Source organism: Triturus cristatus, chromosome 3_2 (assembly GCF_964204655.1).
Source record: "Triturus cristatus chromosome 3_2, aTriCri1.1, whole genome shotgun sequence".
Taxonomy (NCBI): Eukaryota; Metazoa; Chordata; class Amphibia; order Caudata; family Salamandridae; genus Triturus; species Triturus cristatus.
Window position 1 is genome coordinate 406,244,085 of NC_140584.1, and position 27,621 is coordinate 406,271,705.

Sequence of the window (27,621 nt, forward strand, 5' to 3'; positions counted from 1 at the left end):
TTGGAATGTAGTGCTTTATGTTATGTGACTCCAAAATGTGTACTATGATGTCCTCATGTAGATTATGCAACTGCTACACAAAAACAAGTATAACAGCATTTTAGTTCCTTAAATTTAAAATAAATACGCTCAACTATAGTGTTTGAAACAAAAATAATTTTTTTGTTATTATGAGTCACTCCAACATTCAAATAGAAAACAAACTTCTTATGTGAAAAATGAAAGGGGAATAGAATTAAAACTATACGAGTATAATGTATAGAGAATTAAAAAAAATCTTAGTTCAACATCCCCGTGTTAGCTGCATAGCACTAGTTTTAATTTACAGTGAAAGGATTAAAGAAATATTGACTAACATTTATGCTGAACATCATCATGGTTTTAATTTGTGCAAGCCCACATTTTGACCTGTGTGCATATTATCAACCCTTTCGTTATCAAAATTATTTTATTACTTTCAGTGAGGGAAACCATGTAAATTGTTTCACAACCAGACAGAGGGTTTATCTTAATGAGTCCTACATGCCCAAGTGTGTCAAATTACATTAATAAAAGAGGATCATTAATACGTGATTAAATAATCATGCGTGAATGTTTTTCTAAATTGAGCATCTATTAAAAGACTGCCTTGGGGCAAAACAGATGTGTTTATAACCATTTTTGACGTATGCCTGAATATAGTATATAAAAAGATGCCTGCCCTCAGTGGATTACTCTCTAGATTAGGGAAGATTTTTAAGCAGGCGTCAGTGGAACCCTCCTATGAATTAGGGTGGAAGAAGATTGTAATGTAGTGTTTAAGAGGGATCCTTGGTATGTTCAGCAAGCTCTTCCTGCTCTTGCATTCATGATCCCCACGACTAAATGTACCCTGGTACCTTTGGTACAGGCACCCTGGCACGGACCAGGGATACCAAAAGGCAAGCTAGGGGTGGCACCTGCTACCAACTCTTGACAGTCATGACTACAATCATACATATGCAGTGGCGGCTCCTCCACTAAGGTGGAGGAGCGCCGCCCCACTGCTCTAAGAACAGTGTAAAGGAAAAATAAAATGACAATAATAACAGAACCTTATTATGATTTTATTTTTAGTCTGGCTGCAATCTCGATGTGGGGGGGCTGGGATCGCGTGATGTCAGAGGGAGGAGGTGTGGCTGCTGCACCATAAGTGCGCATAGCGGTTTGGCCAGCCGTCTTGGGCCGACCAAATCGTCAAGTGCACTTAGCATGTCCTCCACCTGCTGTATTGCACAGCCTGGGAGGAGAATATGCACAGGCTCCCACTCCCGGTCTGAGCATCGAACCACAGCACTCAGACCAATCACGACGCTGCTGTCATGTTGATGACATCAGCGTCGTAATTTTCTTGGAGAGTCTGGGTGCTTCCGGGAGGCAGGATACAGTGAGGATGGAGGAGAGGCGGTGGCTGGCGACCAGCAGGTAAGTTTCCTTTTTATTTTATTTCTAACCCCCTCCCCCAGCCTCCGCCCCGTGCCACCATTCTGTACGAGCAGCCACTGTATATGTGTGCTCCTTGTCTTCAAAACAAAGTAATGTATGAATTAGAGGTGCTTTTTAGGTCTGGCTTGACAATACACGCGCATGAAATACTTTCTTGTTACTAATTCTTTAATGTAGAGATAGTGGGCTTTTCTACCTCCAGAGGAGTATTACTCTCCCAGCTCATGCTGTTGATTAGTTGGCGTATCATTCCAACTTTCAGAAAGTGCCTCAATTGGAATGCACAAGTGTCCATTTTATCTGAAAAGTGTACTTGATCAGTACGCGATTCATCCAATTCAATTCTTGATGTCCTATATGCAGTCTGTGGAGAAAGCAAGCCTTGTTTCCTACTTTTATCCCAGTGCTGGCAAAACCAACAGGGCAGAGTTTGATGTGATATGCGGCATTTGTGCATGCAACGCATGTAAACGGCATTAATGAATATTCATGATAATATCAGTTTGTCAAACATATTGCCTTTGCTTTTTGTTGTCCTTGATGGTCCACGAGCCTCCCATTGAACACAATATGGTCGCATTTCACCAGCGTGTACACAATATGGCCTGTAGCAGGAACTTACCCCAATCTTATGCCCTGTGATGTCGCCTAGGCTCAGGGGCAGCGTGCTCGCCGTGTTCTTCAGCAGAACGAAGCTCTTGTGAGCAGCCTCCAGGGAGAGGTTCCGATGGGCCTCGCTCTGCACCATGCTTAAGTTGAAGGCATTGTAGGGGTTCATGTCCAGGGGGTCAAACTCCCCCAGGCGCATGCGGGTATAGAACAGTGGGCGCACTCTCTCCCTGACAGTCTGCGGAAGGAGAGAGTAGACATTGACAAGGATGTGGAGCAGAAAGAGGAGAGGTGCATCAATAGCATGGGAGCCTCAAACTCCAATAAGAAGCCGGCAGAAACCTCTGCAAAATATAACAACTGGCACAGAAACAGGGCAGTGTCAAACTCAACAAGCATTGGCAGAACCAATAGGTCTCACCTACTCAAGAGCAATTGGCTTTGACAATATGTTTTAACAATGTTGTACACGAGCGTGGCTGCTGTTCAGCATGGCTAAAGTTAGTGGCGTAAAGGAGAGTGGTGTGGAGTGGAGTGTTATGGAGTGCCATAGAGAGTCACAGAGAGCCGTGAAGTAGAATTGAGTGGTGTGGAGTGTCATGGAGTGCCGTAGTATTGTGGAGTATTTTGGAGGGAGTAGAGTGTCGTAGAGTTAAGTGGAGTGTCATAGAGTGTCAAGACCGAACACTTAAATAAATAAACTTGATACAGAGTGGAGTGTTGTAGAGTGGCATAGAGTGGAGTAGGGTGTCGTGGAGCAGAGTGGAGTGAAGTGTCATGTAGTATCGCAGAGTACCATAGAGTGCAATGTCATAGAGTGGCATAGAGTGGACTAGAGTGTCGTAGTGTGGCGTGGCATAGAGTGCCGTTGAGTAGCTTTGAGCAGAGTGGAGCGGTGTAGAGAGTGCAGCATAGAATGGAGTAGAGTGTTGTAGAGTAGAGTGGAATAGAGTGGAGTAGATAGTACAGAGGAATGGCATAGAGTGGGGTAGAGTATTGTAGAGTGTCATAAAGTGGAGTGGCATAGAGTGGTGTGAAGTGGCATAGAGTGGAATAGTGGAGTGGAGTAAAGTGGCATGGAGCGGCACAGAGGGAGTTGCGTAGAGTGTCAGAGTGGAGTAATGTCAGAGTGGCTCAGAGTGCAGTAGAGTGGTGTGGCATATAGATGTATAGAGTGTCTGAGTAGAGTTTAATGGAATGGAGGGTCATAGAGTGGACTATCAGAGTAGAGTGGCCTAAAGTGTAGTGGCATAAAGTACAGTGGTGCGTAGTAGATTTGCATAGAGTGCCTTGGTTTTGAGTAAAGTGGTGTAGAGTGCGTTGGTGCAGAGTGCAGTGACAGAGTAGAGGGGAGTAGATTGCAGTGAAACAGAGTGCAATGGCACAGAGTGGAGTTTTCGCAGAGTAGAGTAGAGGGAGTAAAGTGCAGTATTGTAGAGTAGACTGTTTCAGAGAAGAGTGAAGTAGTGCAGGGTAGAGTGGAGTGCTGCAGGGTAGAGTGCACAGGTGTAGAGTAGAGCAGCGTAGAGTGCAGAGGTGTAGAGTGGAGTAATACAGAGAAGAGTGGTGTATAGTGCATTAGCATAGAGTGCAGCTGAGTGGCACAGAATTGAGAGGTGCAGAATAGAGTGCAATGGCATAGAGTCCAGTGGTGCAGAGTAGCATTGCATAGAGTTCAGTAGTGGAGAGTGTAGTCTTGCAGAGTAGAGTGTTGTAGACTGCAGTGGTGTTAAGTAGAGTGCATTGGTATAGAGTGCACTGGCGTAGAGTGGTGCAGAGTAGAGTGGTGTAGAGAGCAGTGGCGTAGAGTACAGTGGCGCAGAGTAGAATAGAGTGGCATAGAGTGCAGTGACCGAGCTCAATGGTGTAGAGTGGGGTAGTGTGCAGTGGTGCAACATAGAGTGCAGTGGCGTGGAGTGCATTGGTTTTGAGTAAAGTGGTGTAGTGTGCACTGGCATAGAGTGCAGTGCTTTAGAGTAGAGTAGCATAGAGAGTAGTGGCATAGAGTAGAGTGGTGCAGAGTAGAGCAGGGCAGCTTAGATTGCAGTAGTGTAGAGTGCAGTGGTCTAGCATGCAGCGACAGAGTGCAGTGGTGTAGAGTAGGTTGTTTCAGAGTAGGGTGAAGTGGCGTAGAGTGGAGTGGTGCAGGGTAGAGTGCAGTGGTGCAGGGTAATGGCGTAGAGTGCTCTGGCATAGAGTGGAGTGGTACAGAGCAGAGTGCACTGGCGTAGAGTTCAGTGGTATAGAGTGCAGTGGCGCAGAGTAGAGTGGGGTAGAATGGAATGGTGAAGAGTAGAGTGAAATGGACTACACTGAAGTGGTGTCGAGTGCAGTGACGAAGAGTGCAGTGGTGCATAGTAGAGTGGGTAGAGTAGAGAAGTGTAAAGAGAAGTGGCATATAATGCAGTGTCAGAGTGCAGTGTTGCAGAGAAGAGTGTCGTAGAGTGCAGTGGTGTGGAGTAGAATGGTGTAATGTGCACTGGTGTAGAGGGCAGTGGTGAGGAGTAGAGTGGTGCAGAGTAGAACAGAGTGGCATAGAATGCAGTGGCATGGAGTGCAGTGGCATTAGAGTGCAGTTCCATAGTAGAGTATAGTGGCGTACAGTGCAGTGGTGCAGAATAGATTGGCATAGAGTGCAGTGGCATATTGCGTTAGTTTTGATTAAAGTGGTGTAGAGTGCATTGGTATAGAGTGCAGTGGCATAGAGTAGAGTGGCGTAGAGTGCAGTGGCACAGAGTAAAGTGGTGCAGAGTAGATTGCAGTGGCGTAGTGCGTTGGTTTTGTGTAAAGTGGTATAGAATGCATTGGCGCAGAGTGCATTGGCAGCATAGGGGTGCAACAATGTAGAACAGAGTGGCATAGAGTGCAGTGGTGTAAAGTGGAGTGGCAAAGGGGAGATTGTAGAAAACGAAGAGTAAAGTGGTATAGAGGGCAGTAGCGTAGAGTAGGTTGCTTCAGAGTAGAGTGAAGTGGAGCAGGGTAGGGTATAGTGATACAGGGTAGAGTGAAGGGTTGTAGAGTGCGGTGGTGCAGAGTGGATTAGAGTGGATTAGAGTGGACTGGTGTACAGTGCATTGGCATAAAGTGCAGTAGAATGGCGTAGTGTAGAGCACAGTGGCATAGATTGCAGTGGTGCAGAGTAGAGTGGTGTAGAGTGCATTGGCATAGAGTGCCATGACAGAGTGTAGCAATGGAGAGTGTAGTGTCGTAGAGCGCAATGGCGCAGAGTAGATTAGAGTGGCTTAAAGTGGACGGGTGTAGAGTGAAGTGACATAGGGTGCAGCAATGTAGAATAGAGTGGCGTAAAGTGCAGTGGCATAGAGTAGAGTGGTGCAGAGTAGAGTGGAGTGGCGATGGGTAGATTGTAGAGGCTTAGAGTGGAGTGGCATAACGTGGAATGGTGCAGAGTGGAACAGAGTGGTTTAGGGTGCAGTGGCGTAAAGTAATTTGTATTAGAGTAAAGTGAAGTGGTTTACAGTGCAGTGCCATAGAGTAGAGTGTCATAGAGTGCAGTGTTGTAGAGTGCAATGGGGATTCAGAGTAGATTAGAGTGGCTTAGAGTAGACTGGTGTAGAGTGCAGTGGCGAAGAGTGAAGGGATGCAGAGCAGAGTGGCTTACAGTGTAATGGCGTAGAGTGCAGTAGAATGGCATAGAGGAGAGCACAGTGGCATAAATCACATTGTTGCAGAGTAGAAGTGGCGTAGAGTGGAGTGGTGCAGAGTAGAGGTACATAGAGTAGACTGGCATAGAGTAGAGTGGTGCAGAGTTCAGTAGAAGAGAGATCATAGTGTACCATGGTGTACAGTAGAGTACATTGGCATTGAGTGCAGTGGCGTAGAGTGGTGCAGAGTAGAGTGGCATAGAGTGCAGTGACAGAGTATAATGATGTAGAGTACATTGGCGTAGAGTGAAGTGACTTAGAGTGGTGCAGAGCAGAGTGGCATTGAGTGCAGTGACGTAGAGCATAATGATGTAGAGTGCAGTGGCGTAAAGTGTTGCAGAGTAGAGTATAGTGGCATTGAGTGTAGTGATGCAGAGTAGATTGCTGTAGAGGGCAGTGGTGTAGAGTGCATTGGTTTTGAGTAAAGTGTTGTAGAGTGCATTGGCATAGAGTGCAGTGGTTAGAGTAGAGTGCAGTGGCATAGAGTAGAGAGGGGCAGAGTTGAGTAGAGTGGCGCAGATTGGAGTGGATCAGCATAGATTGCAGTGGTGCACAGTGCAGTGGCATAGATTGTTTTAAAGTAGGATGAAGTGGCGCAGAGTGGAGTGGTGCAGGGTAGATGCAGTGGCAAGAGTGGAGCAGTGTAGAATGGATTGGCATATAGAGCACTGGCGTAGGGTGGAGTGGCACAGAGTAGAGTGCATTGGCATAGAGCGCCAAGAAACCGCTGGTGTATGTGCGCTGTACAAATAATTTTAAATAGAAATAGAAATAGAAATAGAGTGGAGTAGAGAGAAGTAGAGTGAGGTGGTGTAGAATGAAGTGGTGCAGAGTAGAGTTCAGTGGCACGGAGTGGTGCAGATTAAAGTGGAGTATGCATGGTGTGGTAGCGCACTGCCATTACAGACAACACATTTTCAATTGAAATGACCATCACATTTGCACAGACATGCAGTCTTACTGATAAAAGCATATAGCGCACAAACAATGTGTGGAAGTGTCATAACCTAATGTATTGATTTGTTTTGTTCGTATTAAAATATTTGTTTCCACCACACTTCACAGCCTTCCTCCAGCAGACCCTGATTGTCACATAAATCCTCTCACATTGAAGTCAGAGAAAGAAAAGTAAACACGAAGCTCCCTGGAAGACAGAGCCTGACATTTGACCTCTGTCTTTGGATGCACAGCAAATATGACAAGATCAGAACAAGATTTGTAGGCCTGTTTACACAAATCGAACACTAGTGGAGGGATACTGTAAATAAAGTATGGGCAATGAAAGGGACGAACTCAAGCTGGACAGCCTAAAACAAATAATGCCAGCAAATAGAAATCAAGCAAATGTGAGCTACAAACCACAAAGCCAATCATAAGCAGTGCCCAGTGAAGCTTTTCGAATGCCCACAAAAAGTTGTAAGCAAAACAGACAGCGGCGCTGTCTGGTAGGCTTCAACCTAAAAAGGATGAAACGGAGCAGAACAGGGAGTAGGGCTGCTTTGGAATAGTAGAAAGGACGAAAAGCCAATAAAGGCAGAGTAAACGTGAACTCACAGTATAGTGTGAAAGGGCTCGAGAGACACCAAAGGAATAAAAACTCAAACGTAGACAAAAGACGTGTTCATCAGTTGGGGGGTACCTTTAAACTGAGAGAGAAGGACAGACCGACACGGAGAGCTTTAAAGCAAAATGCCGCTGGGGTACAAGAAGCAAGGTAGCCTCGAACAATTAATAGGCTTGAGCAAGAATATAAACCAGGCAGCCTCATGCTCAGAGGAAAGACTCATCTGGAACCAGAATGGAAGTAGCCACACATAAAGGGAAAGGGGTTTCCGTGACACCATATGGAGGGCTCCTCAAACTCAGAGTAAAAGATGGAATGACACAAGAAACTGGCTAGCCTCAAGTCAAGAGAACATGTCAGAGATAGCGCCAAGAAGAAGGATAGCCTCGAGCTCAAAAATTGGGATGTAGCAACAAAAGCAGGGTAGCCTCAAACTCGAAATAAAGCTGATTTGGGAGCAAGGCAGCTTCAAACGCAAAAGAAAGTATGAATCGGCACCAGGAGGAAGTAAACCTCAAAGAGAAGGAGAGGCAGTTATAGTAACGATTCATTTTCATCCATAAAATACAACTTTAGAGCCGGTAGCCATGAGCTGGGGAGCTGGGGAGCTCACCAAGAGACAGCAGATGCTGTGAGGAGTCTTGCTTACCTCCAGTGAGATATTCCCATGCGCCACCGCTTCCTTGATCGTCATGAAGACGTTGTCTGCCAGGTTGTTGGAGAGCTCCAGATTGCATCCGGCGTTTACCGAGGCTACGTTAAAAGAGTAAAGACTGTCACTGCTACAGCTCACTTTCATATCAGGGGCTGCATACAATTTACTGTACAAACTCTTCTGAACCACATGGAAATGATCCTTTTTGGACATCAGGATGTTTAGTGTACAGAAGGAAACAACTATTTAGTTGACGCCGATTTTCCAATACATCTGTATTTATGGATTGTTGTGCGTGATTTCCGACTAATCTGCTGGTGAAAGATTGTCCTTCTTCTGCCTCTATCCTTCTCCCATCCTTCCTCTGCCCTCTGTTATATCAAACACTTCTGCATTGAAGCGTCAGTCAATTTTTATTGTTTTGTTAATAAAAACCACAACAATTTAGAGATGAACAATATTCAGTAACAGCCATTCAGCTACTGAAATTTATCAAAATCCATATTTTACAATCCCATTAAAATTATTTCTAAAATAGAGGTCCCTTCTATGAAGAAAGGGGGAGTAAAAGTTCAGTTTTAGCAAAATCTCATGAGTTGAAAATGCGTGAACAAGAGGACGGTTAAAACCAAGTACTTGGTGTTTAAAGTGCGTGGTGCAAGAGGTTGACGTAATTTATAAAGGAGGCTACCAGATAAAGTCTAAGAACCCTTGGGATTATAGCAGTGCGGGGTTAATTAATTTATGGTAAACCCTTCCCCTCTCCAAGCAACCATGTTGAAAAGTGTCTCTTGGTCTACAGTGCATAGGTAGGATTGTGGCAAGGGAAGAGTGTGCTGCGTGGTGCATAAGGTTGCTTCACTCAGCTATCTCCTTGGAGCTAGGACTAATGACGAGAGAATTATAGAAACTGACAATCATTTCCCAGTTCGCCCCCGATGATGAAGACAAAAGTGCTTCATACAATATATAGACTGAGAACCCCTTACACACCAATTTCCCATTTCAGGGTTTCTGCGTGCAGTAGTCTGTTATATGTTTTTGGGTAAAGATGATGGACTGGGACTCGGCGGCTCGGAGTCAGAATTGATCTCTGAGTTGCTTGACATATTTTCCATAAAGTTCTTACATCGGTTTGGGTGAAGTATACCAATGAAGCCTCCAAGCAAGTGCCAACCGCCTGCGTCACATAAATTGGTTTCAGCAAGGCCCTCCTGATGACATCAAGAGTGGAACAGCAGCACAGGAGGTGCAACCATGATTCACGCTTAAAATTGCATAGCATGCAAGCCCCTTCCTTTCCCGGATGGGCCCATGCCGGATTGAAGTAGAGTGCTGGTAAACCCAGCAAGCGCCTGTACAAAATATCTCTGCACGCCCGTCTGTTGTTGGCCTCTGATAGAGAGGATTGTGGCTTCCCTACCAAGTAGGAATTATTCAAGGGGAGCAAGATGCCAGAGGACTTTAGGGAGGAAGTGTCCAGTTTCTACGAAGTTAATTTCATCTGATGTTGATTCCCCTTTTCCAGGCCGTATAAGAGACGGCGTCAGATTTGAAGTGTATTAACATCATGTCTGATGTGCAACAATGATGTACCTCAACTTCCTTCCACTTAAACAAACAAAAATAAACAGTGTGACATTACACATGCAGAATTGCAAAATATAAAAAAATGAGGAGATGCTTGCACCAATATACACTATTATATATTTATTTACATTCGAAGGGTATCATGCACTACACGTTGGTGGCAGCTGCTTCAAAGGACAAATGGGAAGCGGGTACCAATGAAATTAGGGGAGATCAGAGACGTCCATAACGACCAGACTGATATGCTGCAGTTCTCTGTAGAAGTTCTTGACGTGTTACAAAGGGAGGTCTTTCAGACAGACGTTGACCAATGGATGCGGGTTGGCTGTTCACAGACACTTGACTTGCCAGATGAAAGGCTGGACCAGAGATGGAGTGGAGGTAATGGGAGGGACAAAGACTAGCTTCTAGAGGGCTTGTCAAATTAGCTGGCCTGAGACTTCTAATGGCTGTGAGTGTGAGAGGTGCGAAGATGGCGGAGGTGAAGACCAGCGTCATAAGAGGGAAATCAGCAATCAGATACTGACTGTCTAAATTTACATGTTTGACTGTTCAGGTTATCCATTTATACAGGAGGTGGACAGGGAACAGCCGGGTAGGGAGCAGCCGTGGTTTACCCTTTGGTATCCCTGTCACTGCCTTTGACATCCTGTGTGTCAGATACCATAAGAGAATCAGCAGAAACACACTGTAAACAGAGCTCTGAACAGTCCCATTTACTGAAGTGTCCATTGCTTTTCTTTACACTACCCACTCACCATCAAATCGAATGTTGTTAAGGGACCAATATTGTAATGTCCCTGTAATCTCATTGGTGGGAAAGGGACGCCTGTCATCATTAACACTACCACTAACTTTTTAGTGAATCAACTGTTGTGCAAGTGTTCATAAAACAACATGGCGATACGTTTTCTGCTCTGTCACTCCAGTCTTTTTCCTCCGAGGTTAATGCTTAGTTGGTCGGGGAGGGGCATTCTAGGAACAGAAGAGGCTTCCTAGGTTCAAAGAGGCTACTGAGGTCAGAAGGTAATTTCAAAGGGCCTCAGTGCAATGGCCCAAAATGGCTGCTCCACAGGGGAGGCAGGAGGGACAGCGGTCTCACATTCCCGATCTTGCAGGATAAGATGGAATTCCATAGGGATTGCTGGCACTTCTTTCACTCTCTAGCTGCTAGCATCTTTGCCGCTCTAGTCTCCTAATCTGAGGCTAGCCGTTCCTGTAACGGAAGATCTCGGGCAGAATCTACCAATTTTCTTCAGCTTCCCAGACCAAGATGGCTTACCAATTGCTAAGGGGTCATGGTGCCCAAGCCAAGATGGAATCTTGCATGAATTATAATCTGAACTGAGATATCATCACTGCCTGCAAACATGCTTTGTCATTCTTTGGTTTGTTTGAATTTCCTTGATGTTATAAAAAGAACATGCAAGAAAATGTCTTAGAAGCCTTACCAGTGACTAGGCATCAAAAAGGATATATAAATATAGAGTAATCACTTCAAGGGGTTGCAAAAATAACTATTGATTTAAAAATATTGCATAAAAATAAGTAAAGAAATACAATTCACAATAGAAACTTACGTGAGATTTAGAGGTTTTATAATATTCTACAAATGTTTTCATCCCAGGAGTAGTCGAATCCTAACGCCCAGAGACAGGAGAATTGCGACAGAGCGTCCTTTTAGCATCCCTCTTTTATGATACTCTTGGAACCAAAGTAATTTTAATTATTTTCACTGATAGGTCAGGTTATACACAATAGAACCTAAAGGCATGCTCTCTGGCCCCATCTTGGCAATCATCTTTTGTTTGAAGAATCATGTAAATAGATACTGTCCCTGCTAGTTTTTCGTGCTTATTACTTCTTGCAAGGGAAACATACTGCTATGTGTAAATATTTACTAAGGGGTTCGCTAACTTCTTTATGGGGAAATTGTTCTTTGACGTTTTGTTCTCAGTGAACATGTTCTAGTCTAACCTATTCTAACCACCTGCCTGGAAATTTGTGGTGACAGACAAAGGGCTGCAGCCGAGCTGGGTTGGCTATAAGGAAATTGTGTAAAATAGTTGTTTTTTGTATGCTGTGATGTGTACGTCTGTTAATCTCCATCAGCATTTCAATACTTGTGACAATATCTACTACTGCGTCCATACTCACCAATGGCGGTCTCCAGGAAGGAGCTTGTGTACTTGTGTGCCCGTGAGATGAATTCCAAGGCCTCTTCGTCACTCACCACATAGCCCTGGAATCCCCATTCCACACGCAGAATGTCAGTCAGAAGCTTCGCGTTGGCACAGGCAGGTACTCCATTGACTCTAGTGGAAGTCATCATTATGTCAGAGTAAGAATGCCACTGCGTAAGGAGGAGTAGAGGAAAGCACAGCTTGGCCCAGAATAAGTCACCTCCCAGTGTTAAGAGCAAGGCTAAACTGTAAAGCAGATTCTCTTAATGCTACTAGACACGTTTCTCCCAAGCTCCCTCCCATCCAAGATTTTTTCCCAAGCCTTCTCAAGAATAAGTCCACTGATTCCTGCTTAAGTTAGAAGTAGGGACCATCCTGCTCCAAAGTCATCAAGCTTGGATGTTTTCCACCTATTGCAAGGATACATTTGAACGTACCTAAGCCACGTATAAGGGCATCTTTAGAACCTATCTGGTGCCCTTTGCATCTGGCACCCAAGATAGAGCCTAGTGTTGCATTGCATACAGCCAATCCTGTAATTCAGTGACGTGCCTACTCTTGCCTAAACTTGAATTGAGGGGAAGTCACCACAGACATTGTGGAACACCATAGAATGGGAAGGAGGGCACTGTAGAGGGTGTAGTGACAGCTCACCATCACTACCACGGAGTCAAGTGCAGAAAGAATGTATTTGGCCCAGTTTGGAGAACCACAGTAGGATGAGACCCAAGACACCAGAGTCAAACAACCCAACCCACTATGGTTGTGGCCCATTAGCCCCCTGCCTTCCCTGTGCCCCCACCCAAACTGGGTCTGACACCTCTCATTGTAGAACTGTGAGAAGCCACTTCACTGAATCTGTTCTGAAAAGCAGAGACTGGCAACTTTCCTGTGGTTGTGTATAATGTAACAAACTAGATGCTGTTAGGAGCGGAGTCTTGTGGAAGGCTGGAGGCCTGTTTGCAGATGCTAGTCCTTATGTGACCCGTCTGGACGGGCGACATGAAGAGGTAGGGTGGAAGAGTGCTCGGGAAGAACTGTGCGACCCCATACCTGTTATAGCTGCACATGACGCTGAAACTCCCTGCTTCCACGCAGTCCTGGAACTGAGGAAGGAACGTCATCCTCAAGTCGCGCTCCTGCACCTGTTAGATCAGGGACACAAGAGGGAATGTCTGGTTAGGGTGTATCCACTGTTTTGTGTGTATCACTCCTGCAGGACGGGGCACTCATATCTCGTGTGAAGGTGCATGGCTGAATCGGCTGTTCTCAGCTTCGTTACAAAGACCGAGTATTGTTTCTGCTGTCGCCCCATTATTAGCAGTAGGGATGGTGAGTACTTTGGATGCTCACCAACAGTAGTGAGTAGCTGTGAGGCCATGTTACCATTTTGCTCTGTAGCTGAGCACAATAGTCTCTCTTGCAACTTGACTGCAACATTTTGCAGTCTTTCCTCTATGCCTATCACAGGACACACACTACTGCGGTGTGGGGAAAATTGCAAAAACATTTTTCCTTTTTTACCATTTTTTACTTCTCCGAAATCACATTTTGTAAAGACAACAAAGGGTTAAAAAATATAAGCCAGTGGTTTCAGTTTGCAGCTTCTCACACCCTTATTGCTGACCTGGCATGGACATCAATGTGGGTCCACATACATTTCAAAGGTGTTGTATTAACTTATGCGCATTTCTTTTTTTTTTTTTTTTTTACACATGCACATGAAAACAGAAGAAATTATAATAAATAAAACACTTACCTCAGAGCCTGCCATGACATGTGGAAAGCTAGGCATGGTTGAGTCTGGTTATTATTGTCGGCCACATTGCAATGCCTTGTGTTAGTGGTACGTTACCCTATCTTTTTAGTCCGGCCAGGCATCACTTAAGTATAGGAGAACAGAATACAGCGGGGGCTTGTGTAAAATGTCCTTTTGTTTTCTCCTGTCCTGTCCGAATAGAGGTAAAGCAGCAATACAAACCCTGCTTCTGCTCTTCAATAGGACATTTTGTCAGGCAGGCTGTGGTCATTTTCATGTGTTACAGCCTTTAGTGTCTCCAGTTCTTTTTCTCTTCTAGTGCAAGGCCATGAAAAACATATTCTCAGTGTGTTATGGATATATGGGTCTGCACGTCTGAGGCATGTATGTGTGTGTGTGTGTGTGAGTATGTATGTGACATGTAAGAGTGTATTGGGACAGCTGAATGTATATGTGTAGTAGGCGCATACGACAGAGTAGCAGTGTATATACCGGTGTGAGTCTGCACATGTATGCGTTACCATAAGCGCGATCACAAATGTGAGCCAGTCTGCGTGGCACGACTGTGCACTTATTTACAATTCTAGTGCTTGCACACAAGCATGCCAGGGCATGCATGTGAATTTACATGAAACCACAAGAATGCAAGTGAATACACATACATGCCTGTGTTTGCACGGGAATGGATAAGGATGCACAGGCTTGTATGTGCACTAATACACATTTACGAAAATGTGTTGTGTTATTTTGTTGCTTTGGCTAATTACTTTACAAACACCATGGACAGAATTTTCTCTTGACATGAATCCCCTGAGAATGTAATTCATATACATATATGGCTTAACGATTACTTTGCTACAAGAACACATATCCACGTGAGCTGATATATTTTATGAATCAATTGTAATTTTGTTTTTGTACTTGTTTGAAGCACACTAACGCCTTAACATTATTACACACTTACATGAAATTCAGGGGTGGCTCCTCTGCAATAATGGAGGAGCGCCGCCCCACTGGGTCAAAGTCAGCAGGTGAAAAATAAAACGATACACTATAATATTTTTATTTTCAATTCCTGGCTCTGATCCATGGGAGAAGGGAGGAGGATTGGTTTGTGCACTTATAAGTGCGCATGTGTTTTTTGGCCGGCCGTCTCAGGCTTGCCAAACACACATGCACACTTCGGTTTCTCCATCCGGGCTGTATTGAACAGCCGTGTTGGATAAACAGCACAGACTCCCTGTTCTGAGTGGAGTGTCACAGCAGCCAGCTCAGGCCAATCCCGTACTACTCTGATATCATGAGGGCAGCGCAGGGATTGCACAGGGAGTCTCTGCTGCTGTCCCAGTGTATGCAAAGACCAGGGAGAACACGGAGGCGCAAGGAGTGATGCGGCCGGCAGCTTCAGGTAAGTGTTTTTTTCTTTTTTAAAAATTATTAGCCCCCCCCATGCTCCCTGCGCCCCCTCCACCCACCCCGCCACCACTCCATTGTGTCGGCCGCAACTGATGAATTTTAAGTGAGTTTTCATTTGTTATTCTGTGTTGCACACAGCACATTTTAGCTAAACCGTTCTAGTTGGCGCCTTCCTGTTCTGAAGATGGCAAACTGAAGATGGCACACTGAAGCAAAAATTTCAGAAACTAGTTGAGTCCGCCTTTTGCTGGTGAAAAATGTATCTTGTTCCAAAGACTTCTTGCATTCTTCCCATAACAGGAGCCTGACACCCACTCATTACTGCCTATCTGTGGGTTTCTGTTGATCACGTGTTCCACCTCCCTTCACTTGCATTGTGAAAAAGTGTATACATGTAACACCAAAATGTATGGATTTTAGCATCAAATGCTCCAACTGATTGGAAGAGAAGCTCTGGTCCATTGATTAGACAAATGGCTATTTTGAAAGCTTGTTGGCTATGGCTATTTTTGACATTAAACGCTTGTGCTAGCCTACTTTTTTGTTTTCTTTTACAGCCTGAACTAAAACCTCGTGCTGCTAGCAGGGTAGAAGAGGCATAGATACTAGAATTCAGGGATGTTTGAGGAAAAATGGAGGAAAATAGCAAACCATAGTCCTAGAAAACGGGTACTTCTTTGGATTGGTGTTCATGCCCACAGACGCATTATTGTGCTGTTTTAGCTCTCTCTCTCACTCTTTCAAAAAAGACAGAATTTATATTTGGTATTCATACTCAGCAAAGCAAGGTATGCCAGGTGAAATGTTTATTAAGTCTGAGAAAGCTGGCAACATTTTGCAGAATTCCGCAGTGCCCCTCCAGCCTCTTTACTGGAATGAGAGGATCTCCTCGCCTCCTGTGGCTGTGGTACACAAACCTCAATCAACGCAGGGGAAACCTCATTTCCCCTTATCCATCTCCTAAAAGCTCTCTGAATTTCTAGGAATGATCACACAAAAGTGAGGACAGAGTGAGCCATGCCATTCATATAAGAGTCATAAGCACTGTGTCCCATGGTAAAGGTTCATTAGTTTTGTTTTTTTTTTAAACAAAACACCGCTTTTGGATTTTGTTTCTGAAGAAACAAAAGCTTGTTAAAGGTTTGATGGGTAGCCGTCATGTCAGAGCGGTCTGTCAAACGTTTTACTTATAGACAGGATCTGCCGTGACAGCTGTTCCTGTCAATGACTAGAGTTGTCCATTGGGCCGGCGGACAACTTTAAATTTGGAGGATGGCGACGGTGTATTTTACTCCGTCACCATGACGGAGTTCAATCTGTGCTCTGACGTGTAAGCCAGGCCCTGAGTTTACACCACTGATGTCCTTTAACACTAGAAAGGGCAGTGCTGAGAGAACATCTGCATTGGGTGACTCGGAAAAGGACTTTGTGTAAAGATAGTCTGCATGAACAGCTGCTACCTGTAGCTTGCCCATTGGTTCCGCCTCCTAGCACTGCTCTTGAGATGCCTAGTATCAAGGGTCATGTGGGCAGTGGCAATAAAACAAAGTAATCAGGGTTCTAAAATTACTCTAGATTGCTTCCCATTGCCTCTGAACAAATAGAAGGATTTTAGGCACTAATGGTGGGGTGAGGGTTTAATCCACATTTGTATTTTTTTGTTTAAACATTTTTATTGGCATTTTAACATATGATAGACCACATACAGTATCTGTTACTTTCATTACAGCGATTACATTTCCAAAGCCACAGATAACCAAATATGTTGGTGAGTAGTATAAGACAGATTCCAATATAAGTACTTAACCATTCTGTAGCTCAAGCATAACTATAAGCAAGGTTCTCGTAGGCACAATCCCCAACAACGAACACCCTCAAATTCGCGATTACACATCTTCATTTTACGCTGCCTGTTCCCATGCCCACTGAGCCCTGCATGAATCTACAGACTCATAACGTTCAGGGTAGTTTTGTCTCGGTATATGATGTCCATGCCATCTCCAGGTCATGCATGTACAAGATTCAATCGAACAGGAAATCAACAAACTAGGATACCAACTGCCCGTCTATGCCCAGCGCAGCACCCTCTAACTATGTAGCACCATAAATCTCAGTCTATGCCCTCCGGGAGAGGGGGGTGAGAGAAACTCCATATTCCAGGGGCATCCAAGCATGCCACTACTATTTATTGCACAGTCAGTCACTATCGTCTGCGCCTCCTGTACCAGGAAGGGGGGGGGGGGCTGTCCCACAGGGGTTTCCGCCACACAGTCGTTCTCACGGGATGGGTCTAGTCCTCATGATCGGGGTTATCCCAGTCTCTCTCATCAGGCTGACTGAGGGGGGATTCACTGTCTCCATCCGTGTTGCTTGGAGAGCTAGGGTGTTCCCAGGCATGCAGTAGGTCTCTCCACTGGTCTGCTATTGGGTGCAATCGCAGTCCCCTCGACTCCTCCCTACGCAGCACCCTTTCCTCCGCCCCGGCCCAAGTCGGCATCTCCGATCCCATAGGTGCTTTCCACTCAATTGCTATACGTCTCCTAGCCAGCACCAGTGCCAGATCCATGAACCTGTTTCCCGCTTTCCTTTTTGGCGGCCTAGGGTAAAGTCCCAGCAAACAGACTTCTGCAACGCAAGCAAGTGTTCGTCCCAATGTAGAGTTAAGCGCGGGGAGGATAGTGTGCCAAAATATTTGCGTGACCCTACAGTCCCAGGTCATATGTAGGAAGTCCGCGTGGTCTTGACTGCATCGCGGGCAATACCTCGGCTCCCCCCCAAAAGATAACAAAGATCCTGTGCAGTGTTAAATAAGTCATGTGTACATAATTAAATTGTACATATTTTAATCATGTGTTCCGCAATATTTTCTTGGGGGATTCCAGGACCCTTACCCATTCTACATCCGTGAGGTCCCTCCCCAGAAGGGTTCAATCCTCATATGTCCTTGTTGTATGCTATGCAGTTATGTTGTTGATGCATGTCGTTAGTAGTTGTTGCATCCCTGTATCAGTCTGACACGCAATGTTTTGTGATATGAATGTGTGAGTGGAATGTTGAAATCAAATGCTGAGTGCTTGAGGAGACAGCTGGCCGAGCGGGCTGTGCACAGGATGAGATGACTAGCGAGTGGCTTATTTGGATGAAATAAACTAATATTCCTATACCTACCTTTTCTTCACTCGTTATTGGACATAACATAATTATTGGCGACGAGGATGGGCGGCCTCCAGAACGGATACCCCGGCTGAGGGCTGTGGTATGTGAAGTTTGAAGATGACCCATCAGAAGTTTAGCTGAGGTATCTGCATCGAAGGTCTCAGACAACCAGCGAGGGGCTTCTTTGGATGAAATAAACTAAGAATCCTGTACCTGCCTTGTCTTCAGTCCTTGTTGGACATCACAATCATCAGGGGACAAAGGGTGCCTGAGCTCACTTTCACTACTGACAGCTTTTAGGTGAATCTGTGTCCATGGAATACCACTGTTCTGACAGTCTATTGTTGGAAGGCAGACCACACTGCTTGGTGCAGTGATAGGCAGTTGCGGCCGGCACGGTTCATGGTTTGCAGGGCGCACGCGTGGGGGGGCTGTCCATGGGGGTGGGGGAGCGACGCAATGTAACATTTAAGAAAAAACTAAAATTACTGAGCGTGCCGTCGGGTCCTGCGTCTCTGCTCCTGCTTTCCTCCGTCAGGAACAGGAAGCCCAGCCAGGCTCCCCTGACCAATGAGTGACATTGTTCGATGCTCAGTCAGGGAATGGGGGCCTGAGCATGTTTGCCACACAGGCTGTAATGCAGCCTGCGTGGAGAACAGGGAAAGTGCACATTAATGTTTTTCCGGTCCCAGTCATGTGCACTTAGAAGTGGGCAAACCACTACTCCCCTGCCCTGCTACGAGAGTAGAGCAGTCCCGCCCGCCCAACCGCAAAGCAGCATGGAAACATAAAATGATAACTCAAAGTTATTATCATTTTGTTTCCTTTATTTGCACTGCTTAGACCCCGAAACCGGTCCTAGGATAATTGTTTCTGGTCCAGGGAGGACCTGGCTTGGCAGTTCGGGCTGGACTGTTCCCATGAGGCACAGGGTTATGACTGATTTGCATATGGTCAAGTCTAAACTGGGGTGGCATGGTGAGCAAAAGAAAGATGGATTTAACCCAGATCTCTTGTCTGAGGGTAAATGTTTTGATTTGTTCTGCATTTCGTCCATCAATTGTGTGTCTCTTGCTTTCTCGCCCTAAGTGCGCCGGGTATGCCCAGATGTGGGTTCCGGGCTCACTATGCCACTGGAATCAAGCTATCCTGGCTGAAGAGGAGTGAAACCCTGAAACCGGTCCTAAGATGCTTGTTTCCGGTCCAGGGAGGACCTGGCTTGGCAGTTCGGGCAGGACTGTTCCCATGAGGCACAGGGTCAGGACTGATTTGCATATGGCCAGGTCTAAACTGGGGTGGCATGGTGAGCAAAAGACTGATGGATTTAACCCAGATCTCTTGACTGGGGGTGAATGTTTTGATTTGTTCTGCATTCCGTCCATCAATTGTGTGTCTTTTAAAAAGCAGTGAGGCCACGCTCCTCCGCCATATATCGGAACAGCCGCCACTGGTGACAGGGCATTAACAGTAGAGAGATGGAGAGAGAGTGAACTAACCTGGCGTCTCTCAGGAGAGGCTCTACTCGTCTGGAGAGATATAACAAAGTTGTAGAACTGTCAGTCAGAGATCTTCGGGGAAAAATATCAATGTTGGGTTTTTTGAAGCTCGACAATGCTCTTCTGGACCAAAATTACAATGCTTGGACACCATAACACTTACAGGGCTTTTCTGGAGAAAGAGAACAATGCTGTGGCATTGTCAGGGCAGAGCTCTTCTAGAGAAGGATAACAATGCTGGTATCCTTGAGCAGTGGTAAAGTTCTTCTGGAAATACATTACAATGTTGGGGCACCTTACAGTGCACCTCTGGAGAAAGAGAATAATGTTAAGGGCTTTGAGGCACTCGCCATGGTATACGGGAAAGAGAGGACACTCTTGGCTCACTACAACTCTGCCAGTGGTCTTCTGGAGGGAGATATTAATACTAGGGCAACATTTAAAACAAATAACACTGCTGGGCAGAGAAAATATATGCTGCTGAAACCCAGCACACAAAGCTATGTATAAACACACATACACAAACAAGTCCACACCCAACACACACCATTCTCATAGTTACCACTCATTCATACATCATTGATACACTTCTTTCACAACTTCATTGCACACATTCAACATAAAAAAACAACATCATTAATACTTAAACCATTAACACCAATCCCGTCACTCTCATGCTTTTAAACATTTGCGTTACTCGTGACGCATTCAAACAACATTCATGTAAGTGCCATTTAAACATATAAAGCAACACATCCCATCGACAAATTTAAATCAATCACAAACACCGTTCAGCCCTAAAAATTTGACGCACAACCTATCACACACATGACATGACCCTACTCCCTTCAAATCATACCACACATAAACATGCGCTGCAAATGGCCATATGTGCTTCCTTCAAGACGATCTTGGGACATCACAAACCATACATTATGATTATTTATTTGTATGGGTAACTTTTGACACTCTCCCTCGTTATAGGCCCGAACTGAAGGATTCAGGGCCTTTAACAACTGGTATAGCCCTCGGCAGCGGGCATTAATGCTATAATAGAAGTCGCCCTGGGCAGGCAAACCTACCAAATGGTAAAAGACAGAAATAACAACCTGGGGGCAACAAATAAGTCCTGGATTGTTTTGGGGACTGACAAGGAACGTTAAGATGTGTGTATGATCTCATGTAAATGAGGACCGTAATCAGCAGATATCGCTTGTTTGTGTTAATGGTAGTCTGTGGACTTTTTTGATTTTCTTTTTTATTAAAAGTATATTTCTATAAATATATTAAATATGATGTTTCTGGCTTTGGACTAATGTGCTTCAATAACAGGTAAAGGTCCTCTCCAGGTTTAGGCGTGGAGAGCCCAGAAAGATCCTTGCGAGCACACAGCAGGCCTCCCCTTGTGGCATGCACCTTTCCACCATTCCCTACAGGGGACAGTTCTTTGTAGCCGTTTACTCGTTGGTGGTCTTTAGTTAGTATTAGACCTGCGGTGGCTGGTAGGTGTATACGCAAGACGGTTTCTGCTTCTACGGCCACCTCATCAGGGCAGTCGGCTCACCTTGGCGTTGAAGCTGAACCTGGACTCTGGAATGTTCTCTGGTCCGCCGTGGACAGCAAAGTGCTTGCAGCCTGCACTGGCCTTGACGTAGCGGGGGTGGGCTCCTTGCAACCCCTTCACAAAGGCTGCGGAGAGGGTTCCACTCAAGTAGGGGTCTTCACCGTATGTCTCCTGCAGGGGAGGACAAGATGGGGGATGTGTCAGACAAACATAGGCGGTGGGGGCAGGTTTTGTATTCATAAGCATGCTAACCAGCTGTATCTCAGGGCTTCAGTAACATACATTAGGCAAATCACTTTCCCAATAAGTGTAAATACTGTGTGGGTGTGGGAAAGGGGGATATGAGAGAGACGTTTAAAATCCAAATAGGCACAAAGTAGAATAGGAGAAATGTGAGACATTTAAATATTTCACTGAGAAGATTACTTTTAAAGAGCGAGAGGAAATGGCGGTAAAGTTATGCACTTAAATACCCAGTAGCAGATATAGTGGTTTCATGGAATGGATGCATTTAATTACTAGTGTCAAGATTTTAAATTGAAGTCTGGCTTTTACTGGTAGTCAAAGAATAGCCCACTTGAGATGGGTAACATAATTTATCATAAGGAGTCCTAAAAGCGGGAAAACGTCAGAGTTGGGTGAGTCCACTGCTGGGTTCTATAGTTCCTGCAGTGGAGTAATTTGCCTTTATGAGAAGGCACCAAATAAAGCAATCCTGTCATATAATCAGCGGTTAATTTGTAAAAATATAAGTGCCGGGCTCTCGTCAGGGGTTAACTTGCACCAGCCCATTTCTCCTGTTAGTGCCACCTAAAACAGAACCAACCATGAAAGTGGGTAGAGGATGTGGCAGAATAGCCAGAGCTGACGACTTCGAGCCTCGGCGTTGGCTCAACATCCTGTGATTCTGGGCAAACTATCTCATCTCCCCGCAAATGACTGTGTCCTTAGCTGGTGCTCATGAAAAGCGCCGGTGTTGATGATTAAGTGCCGGTGCTGAGCACCGGAAACCACGGGATCAAAACGTCTTGGGCAGACCAGAGGAATCATTTAATTGACATAGTAAATACATATTTGAGATTATGCCCTTGGTGTTAAAGAAGATATGGATCTGGCCAATCTACATGGGCTTAGAGGTTCACTTTGTGCTTCTCTATGAAACTATGCTAACACACGAACAAGAGACGACACGTGTCAACCTATTGTCTTCATTAAGATCTGCTTATATTCTGCCTATGAGGATACATGCAGGGGAACTTGCTGTCTGTCCATGATTCTTCTCCATGGCTCCTTTAAGCTGATACTTATTTCACAGCCTTCAATAATTTGCATTCCACACTAAGAAATGTGTTATTGGTACACTAAAGGCCTTTTCTTGGGTGCTTTGTCCAATTTAGAGTGCCAACTGGGAGGCCCACTAACCTTTAACTGTCCAAACGTAAGGCACTTGACTCTTTCAAGGTAGTAAGGGCAAATTGTTGAGGCTTATGGAGGAACTTAGAGACTTTCACCCTTATCTAAAGTTTGGCGGACAGGCTCTCAGTCAAAAAACTACTGAGGACATGTCCGCTATATTACAAGTTTATTATAGTCAATGCCACTCTAAATACAACAGATGGGACATTGTCCATGTTTTGACAGAGTGGCTTGTCAGCAAAACTCTAAGAAAGGAGGTTTGGGACCTTACTTAGAGTTTCTGGGATGTGGGACATACATCTTGCAAAAAGTGGTAGATATCTCATCTGCCCAATTTGGAGTGCAGAAAGACCCTTTGCACTCTAAATAGGGTGGTCAGGACATACGCCAAGAAGTGGTAGAATTCCAGCATCTGGCAAATCCAGCCCTGAGTAAGGGCCTTTGAATCACTATGACGCAATAAATAAACTTATTGAGAGTTAACATCGAATGAGTGTTCTACTTTGTAATAAGAAAGGAACTTTAATAACAAGGAAAACAAATGGTATATTTACAATTAAAATAGACAATGAAACCCAAAACACCCTGTTAAAAATAAAACATAAGTTGTGAAGCCCACAAGTCTATACTGCGCTTAATGCAAAAATAGCAAGCAGCACAGCAAACAATTGCACACAGTCAATAGGCAATTGTCATTTCACTGACCAGAGATCAAACTAGAAAAGGGTCAGTTGGAGCCTAATACTAAAATTCATATAATTTAGAACAGTTTATATATATTTTCTCCCAAGACAAGTCTATAGAACCCAATCAGGTGACAAAAACCTTCAGCAAAATCTTATCTAATGTACAGGTCGCATTATCTTCTCCCGGAGGAAGTGATATGAGAAGATATAATTCATGAATACAATAGAAGGCTCATCATTCTTAGAAAATTCAGCTTCCTGTTGACAACACTGGAAACGAGGCTATGCTTTGCAGAAATGACTGTACTGGCTGCCCTGCATAAGCTCACTCCCAGTGCTCCTAAAGCCATGGAATTCAGCAGGCATAATTGAGGCTGAAGGACACTTCAAACCAATAAGAAATGCCATCCAGTTTTTATTATAAAATATATTGTTAAATACCGAAACAGAAGTATATGTATGGAACAATAACACTGCAATACATATGAATATATGATTATGTTTTCACAGCCTTAACATCTTCTGGGCCTAAATTATAACACCAAATGTATTTCTAGAGCCCTTATGGTAAGCTCTAGAGCTGCAGGTAACATTGATCATTATGGACAGTGTTGCCCTAGGAGCATGCTACAGGTGGAGTTACCTGAAGCAGTTAGGCCTCTAAAAACACATAGGAATGTTCGAAAGGATACAGGCAGCCACCAGGTTCTGTTTTGAGGTATCCGACTTGGTGCTCAAGCATACTCTTGAATAAAAAGTCTCAACCCTAATAATAGCCCAATGCGATGATTAAGATTGGCATTTGAAAGGGGAAAACATTTTCTAATCTCAAAATCCACCACCTGAACCAAATTCTTCCCACCCACAACAAAAGTCTTGTGTTTTCTTGGTTTTGTCTTGGTGAGTCGGTGTCGGTTCACTCATGCCTGCCTGGGAGGCACAGTCCAATAATGGAGTCCTATGGTTAGTTAAGGGCCCAACTCACCTCTTTGTATAGCGATGGCAATATTCAGAAATAGTAGGATAGTTCCCAGCGTGTGTAATGGGTATCTTTTCTTCACAGGCCGGAATCTCAGAATCTGTAGAAATGTTTGAGTGGCAGGGCACCTACAGGTCCCAAGGGTGCCCATAATGAGCCTTACCGGCAGTGGTAGCCACTGGCAAGGTTATCATTATTTTAACCAGCAATATCTAAACGTTTGCAAGGAACAGAAGGAGGGATCACTTGATTCCAGATTTAAGATGGCCTCCTTTTATAGATAGAGTTTAACCTCATGTCGGGGGTTAAAGGCAGACTTTCTACTGGTTTCTATGGAGTTTTGAAGACAGGTACAGGTACACTATTGGCACAAGGCATGTCAAGGACGATACAGACTCACCTTCCCAATATTAAATGTGATAGAGGCAGGTCTATAGCTCTGACGTCTTTTGGCTCCTGTGCAATTTCAGTTTCTCAAGCTCGTTTAAAAACATTTGTTCCAGTTGGCTTGGCCCTGTGCTGTCCTCCTGGGATCAAGTCTCTCCCCCTGGCAGACACGATTCAGATCCTTGTGCCAGAACGTTGGTATTCCTTCCGTCTCCGGGCCAAGCAGCAAGGCAACACCACAGATGTTCCTTCCCTTAGGTCTAGTTTGGAGGAAAATGGCAACCACCCTTACATTCCTCTCCTGGTCCTTTCTTTACCTGGTGTGTGAGCCTTCTTGGTGTTTGGTCAGTCTGGATGAACCAAATACTGGTTGAGAGGGCAGCAATTTTAATCCTGATGGACTGGGCGGTCACTTTCGTGGGCTTCCTGCTTAGCTGACCTGTCTTGTGCTGGCTTGGGTGCTATGTGCATTAGTCTCTTTGGGGAGCACTGTAGTCACAATCAGGGCCAGACTGGAAACCCAAAGCAGCCCTGGCAATTGTGTAGGACCACCCCCACCCCACTCCCCTGGGGAAGTGGGGGTGCAAGTGTGAAGCACTGCTGCTTTTGTTACTGGGGGCCGATATTGGAGCAACACTGCGAAACCGGCCCCCAGTAACGCAAAACCAGCCCCCACTGCTGCAAAAGCGACCCCACCCTTCCAGCCTCCCAAGAAAATGCCCGATGCCCGCTACGGTCAGTCGGTCCGTGGCCACAACACAGGTGACAGGTGTGGGATGGGTTTTGCTCAGGCAGTGAAACCCACACTACGGATAAAAGGAATAGGCTGGAGACCTCCTCCATTCAGATTCAGGCAGTGGTACAGGAGATTGTGTACCTGCATCTGGGATGTCGAAGATGGACGTCACCAGCCATGCCCAGAGTGGACCTCGATTTGGGGCAGCACACACACGTAGGTCCTGATTCACATAGGTAAACTGAGACGAAAGTCTAACTTTACGACTTTCGGTATTCACAAGGGCATTTACGAGTAGTAAATATCCTTTGTGAAAACCGAAAGTCATAAAGTTAGACTTTCGTCTCAGTCTACCTTTGTGAATCGGGCCCGTAGTGTCCAATGGGCCTCAATGAACCTTTTGAAACTTATAGAAACCCACACATGCCACATACACCTTTCAAGCATATGCCAGGCATGACAATGGCCAATGACATCAGTTCTAGGGACTGAACACAACTTTTACAGGAGAAACCAGTAGGCAGTTTCCATAATTAGGCATGGGTAAAAAGCCCTGTGCACATAACTCTTCTCATATTGACATTGGATCACAAAGCATATAGCACAAAAGTGCGCGCGCACACACACACACACACACACACACACACAACACACACACACACACAAACACAAACACATGCTTTAAAATACAGAGTTTGGACAAACAGCGGGCTTACCTGGTTGCGCCCCCATAGTGGGTGCCGCATGATGTTGACGACAGGACTGAAGCAGCTCAGGCCAGTGTGGTCCCTGTAGTCACCAATGGACATGAAGTAGTTGTGCTTTGCTCGGACCTCAGTGGCTGTGGCATCAGCAACGCGGAACAGCAGATCGGTGCTGCAGATGGAGAAAGCGGAGGATTGGACGCGCACATGGACTGATGGATTTTGTGACCCTCACAGTGTATGGGGTGCTTGAGAGCAACAGTAAGATCAATTAATTCATATGGTTTACCCACTAATGTATGCATTTTAACAAGGCTGTACAGTTGAAATAAAGGCATTGAGAAGCTACAATAATGTGCTTAGTAACGCCTGTAAGGTATTTCATGCATGCCAAATCCATTCCGCCCCTCCAATAAAAATCAACAATCAGGCCATTTTGAAATGCTGGCCAAGCTATCATATGTGTTTTGGCACAACCCAACATCTCTAGACAACATGTGAGACTATCTGTGGTTGAACAGATGCACTCCCGATTACTTAAGGGTGAGAACCGTAGCAGGAATGTGCAAAATTGCAAATGTTTTCTCTTGTGACCCTTGCATGTTTCTCACAAAAATAATTAAAAGATGGGATTGTAACTAAATTAAATGCGAGTTAACTTCTGCATGAAAACCAAACTCAGAACTTTTCCAATACTTTCATTATTGCATGCTCCCAATTTTGAACACTCCTTATCAAGTGTAATTTTCCTTGTTAGAGTGGATGTTCCAGTGATGAAAAGTCACACAAGTTAAAGCCTTGCATACACAGCGTTGATCTTCAAACTCACATTTACAAATGTTGAGAACAGGAGGTGAGAGATTGAAAACAAACGTTATTCTGTTACTTTGTGCTGTATGAGACAAGTCTGAGGAAGAACTGTAGTTTGGAGTAGAAGAATGGAACCATTTATAGAAAAGAGAAGCTGCCCGTGGCAAGCCCTCTGAACCTGTGCAATCTGCAGTATAAAAAGAAACGTAAATCACCTAATCAATCAATGTAAAATGACTATAATCCTTTTCTGGCAAAGGTTATCGTTAATTCCCATATATTAAAAATTGAATAATCAATTAATTGGTTCAACAATTCTATGTACAATTGTGAACTGGACACCACCATTTACTAATAATTTTCTCTACAAAATTACACAATTCAAACAATAACACATATCTTGCATTTTAAGTAATCTCCAATTTGGAAGTACCTATTTGGTATCTGAAATGGTATCTGAAATGAGGAACACGTGTGTTCCAACAGTATCATGTCTTTCCCCAGTACACAACACTCCAGGCGTCTTAAAATCAGGCTTATCCCAGATCCTGGAATAGTCATCCCAAGACATTTGAGGGTAAGGAAACACTGCTTGGACCAAAGCGGTGCATGTCGAGTCACTGCTGGGTTAGGCACCTGGATGGATCTAGCCAAACTCCAACCAGGACTTACAAAATCTGGGTGTGATCTTGTTAACACTACGACTCTTCCAGTGTTTACACACTGTATCTGAAGTGCTTGGACTTATTTAATCGGAATGTCTACTAAATCTTAAGAGCTCTTAC

General features: G+C 44.8%; 1 protein-coding gene across 1 annotated transcript in view; it reads right to left on the bottom strand.

Annotated features, from left to right (window-relative positions):
* Positions 1 to 27,621, bottom strand: part of LOC146857440 (uncharacterized) — a 103,764-nt gene that overhangs the window by 41,733 nt on the left and 34,410 nt on the right. The window contains exons 4-9 of the mRNA XM_085647959.1: positions 26,039 to 26,198; positions 21,119 to 21,289; positions 12,781 to 12,872; positions 11,702 to 11,859; positions 7,949 to 8,052; positions 2,087 to 2,311 (exon numbers count right to left, since the gene is read on the bottom strand). Of these exons, the coding sequence (XP_085504085.1) occupies positions 2,087 to 2,311; positions 7,949 to 8,052; positions 11,702 to 11,859; positions 12,781 to 12,872; positions 21,119 to 21,289; positions 26,039 to 26,198 (910 nt within the window). The remainder of the gene's footprint in view (positions 1 to 2,086; positions 2,312 to 7,948; positions 8,053 to 11,701; positions 11,860 to 12,780; positions 12,873 to 21,118; positions 21,290 to 26,038; positions 26,199 to 27,621) is intronic.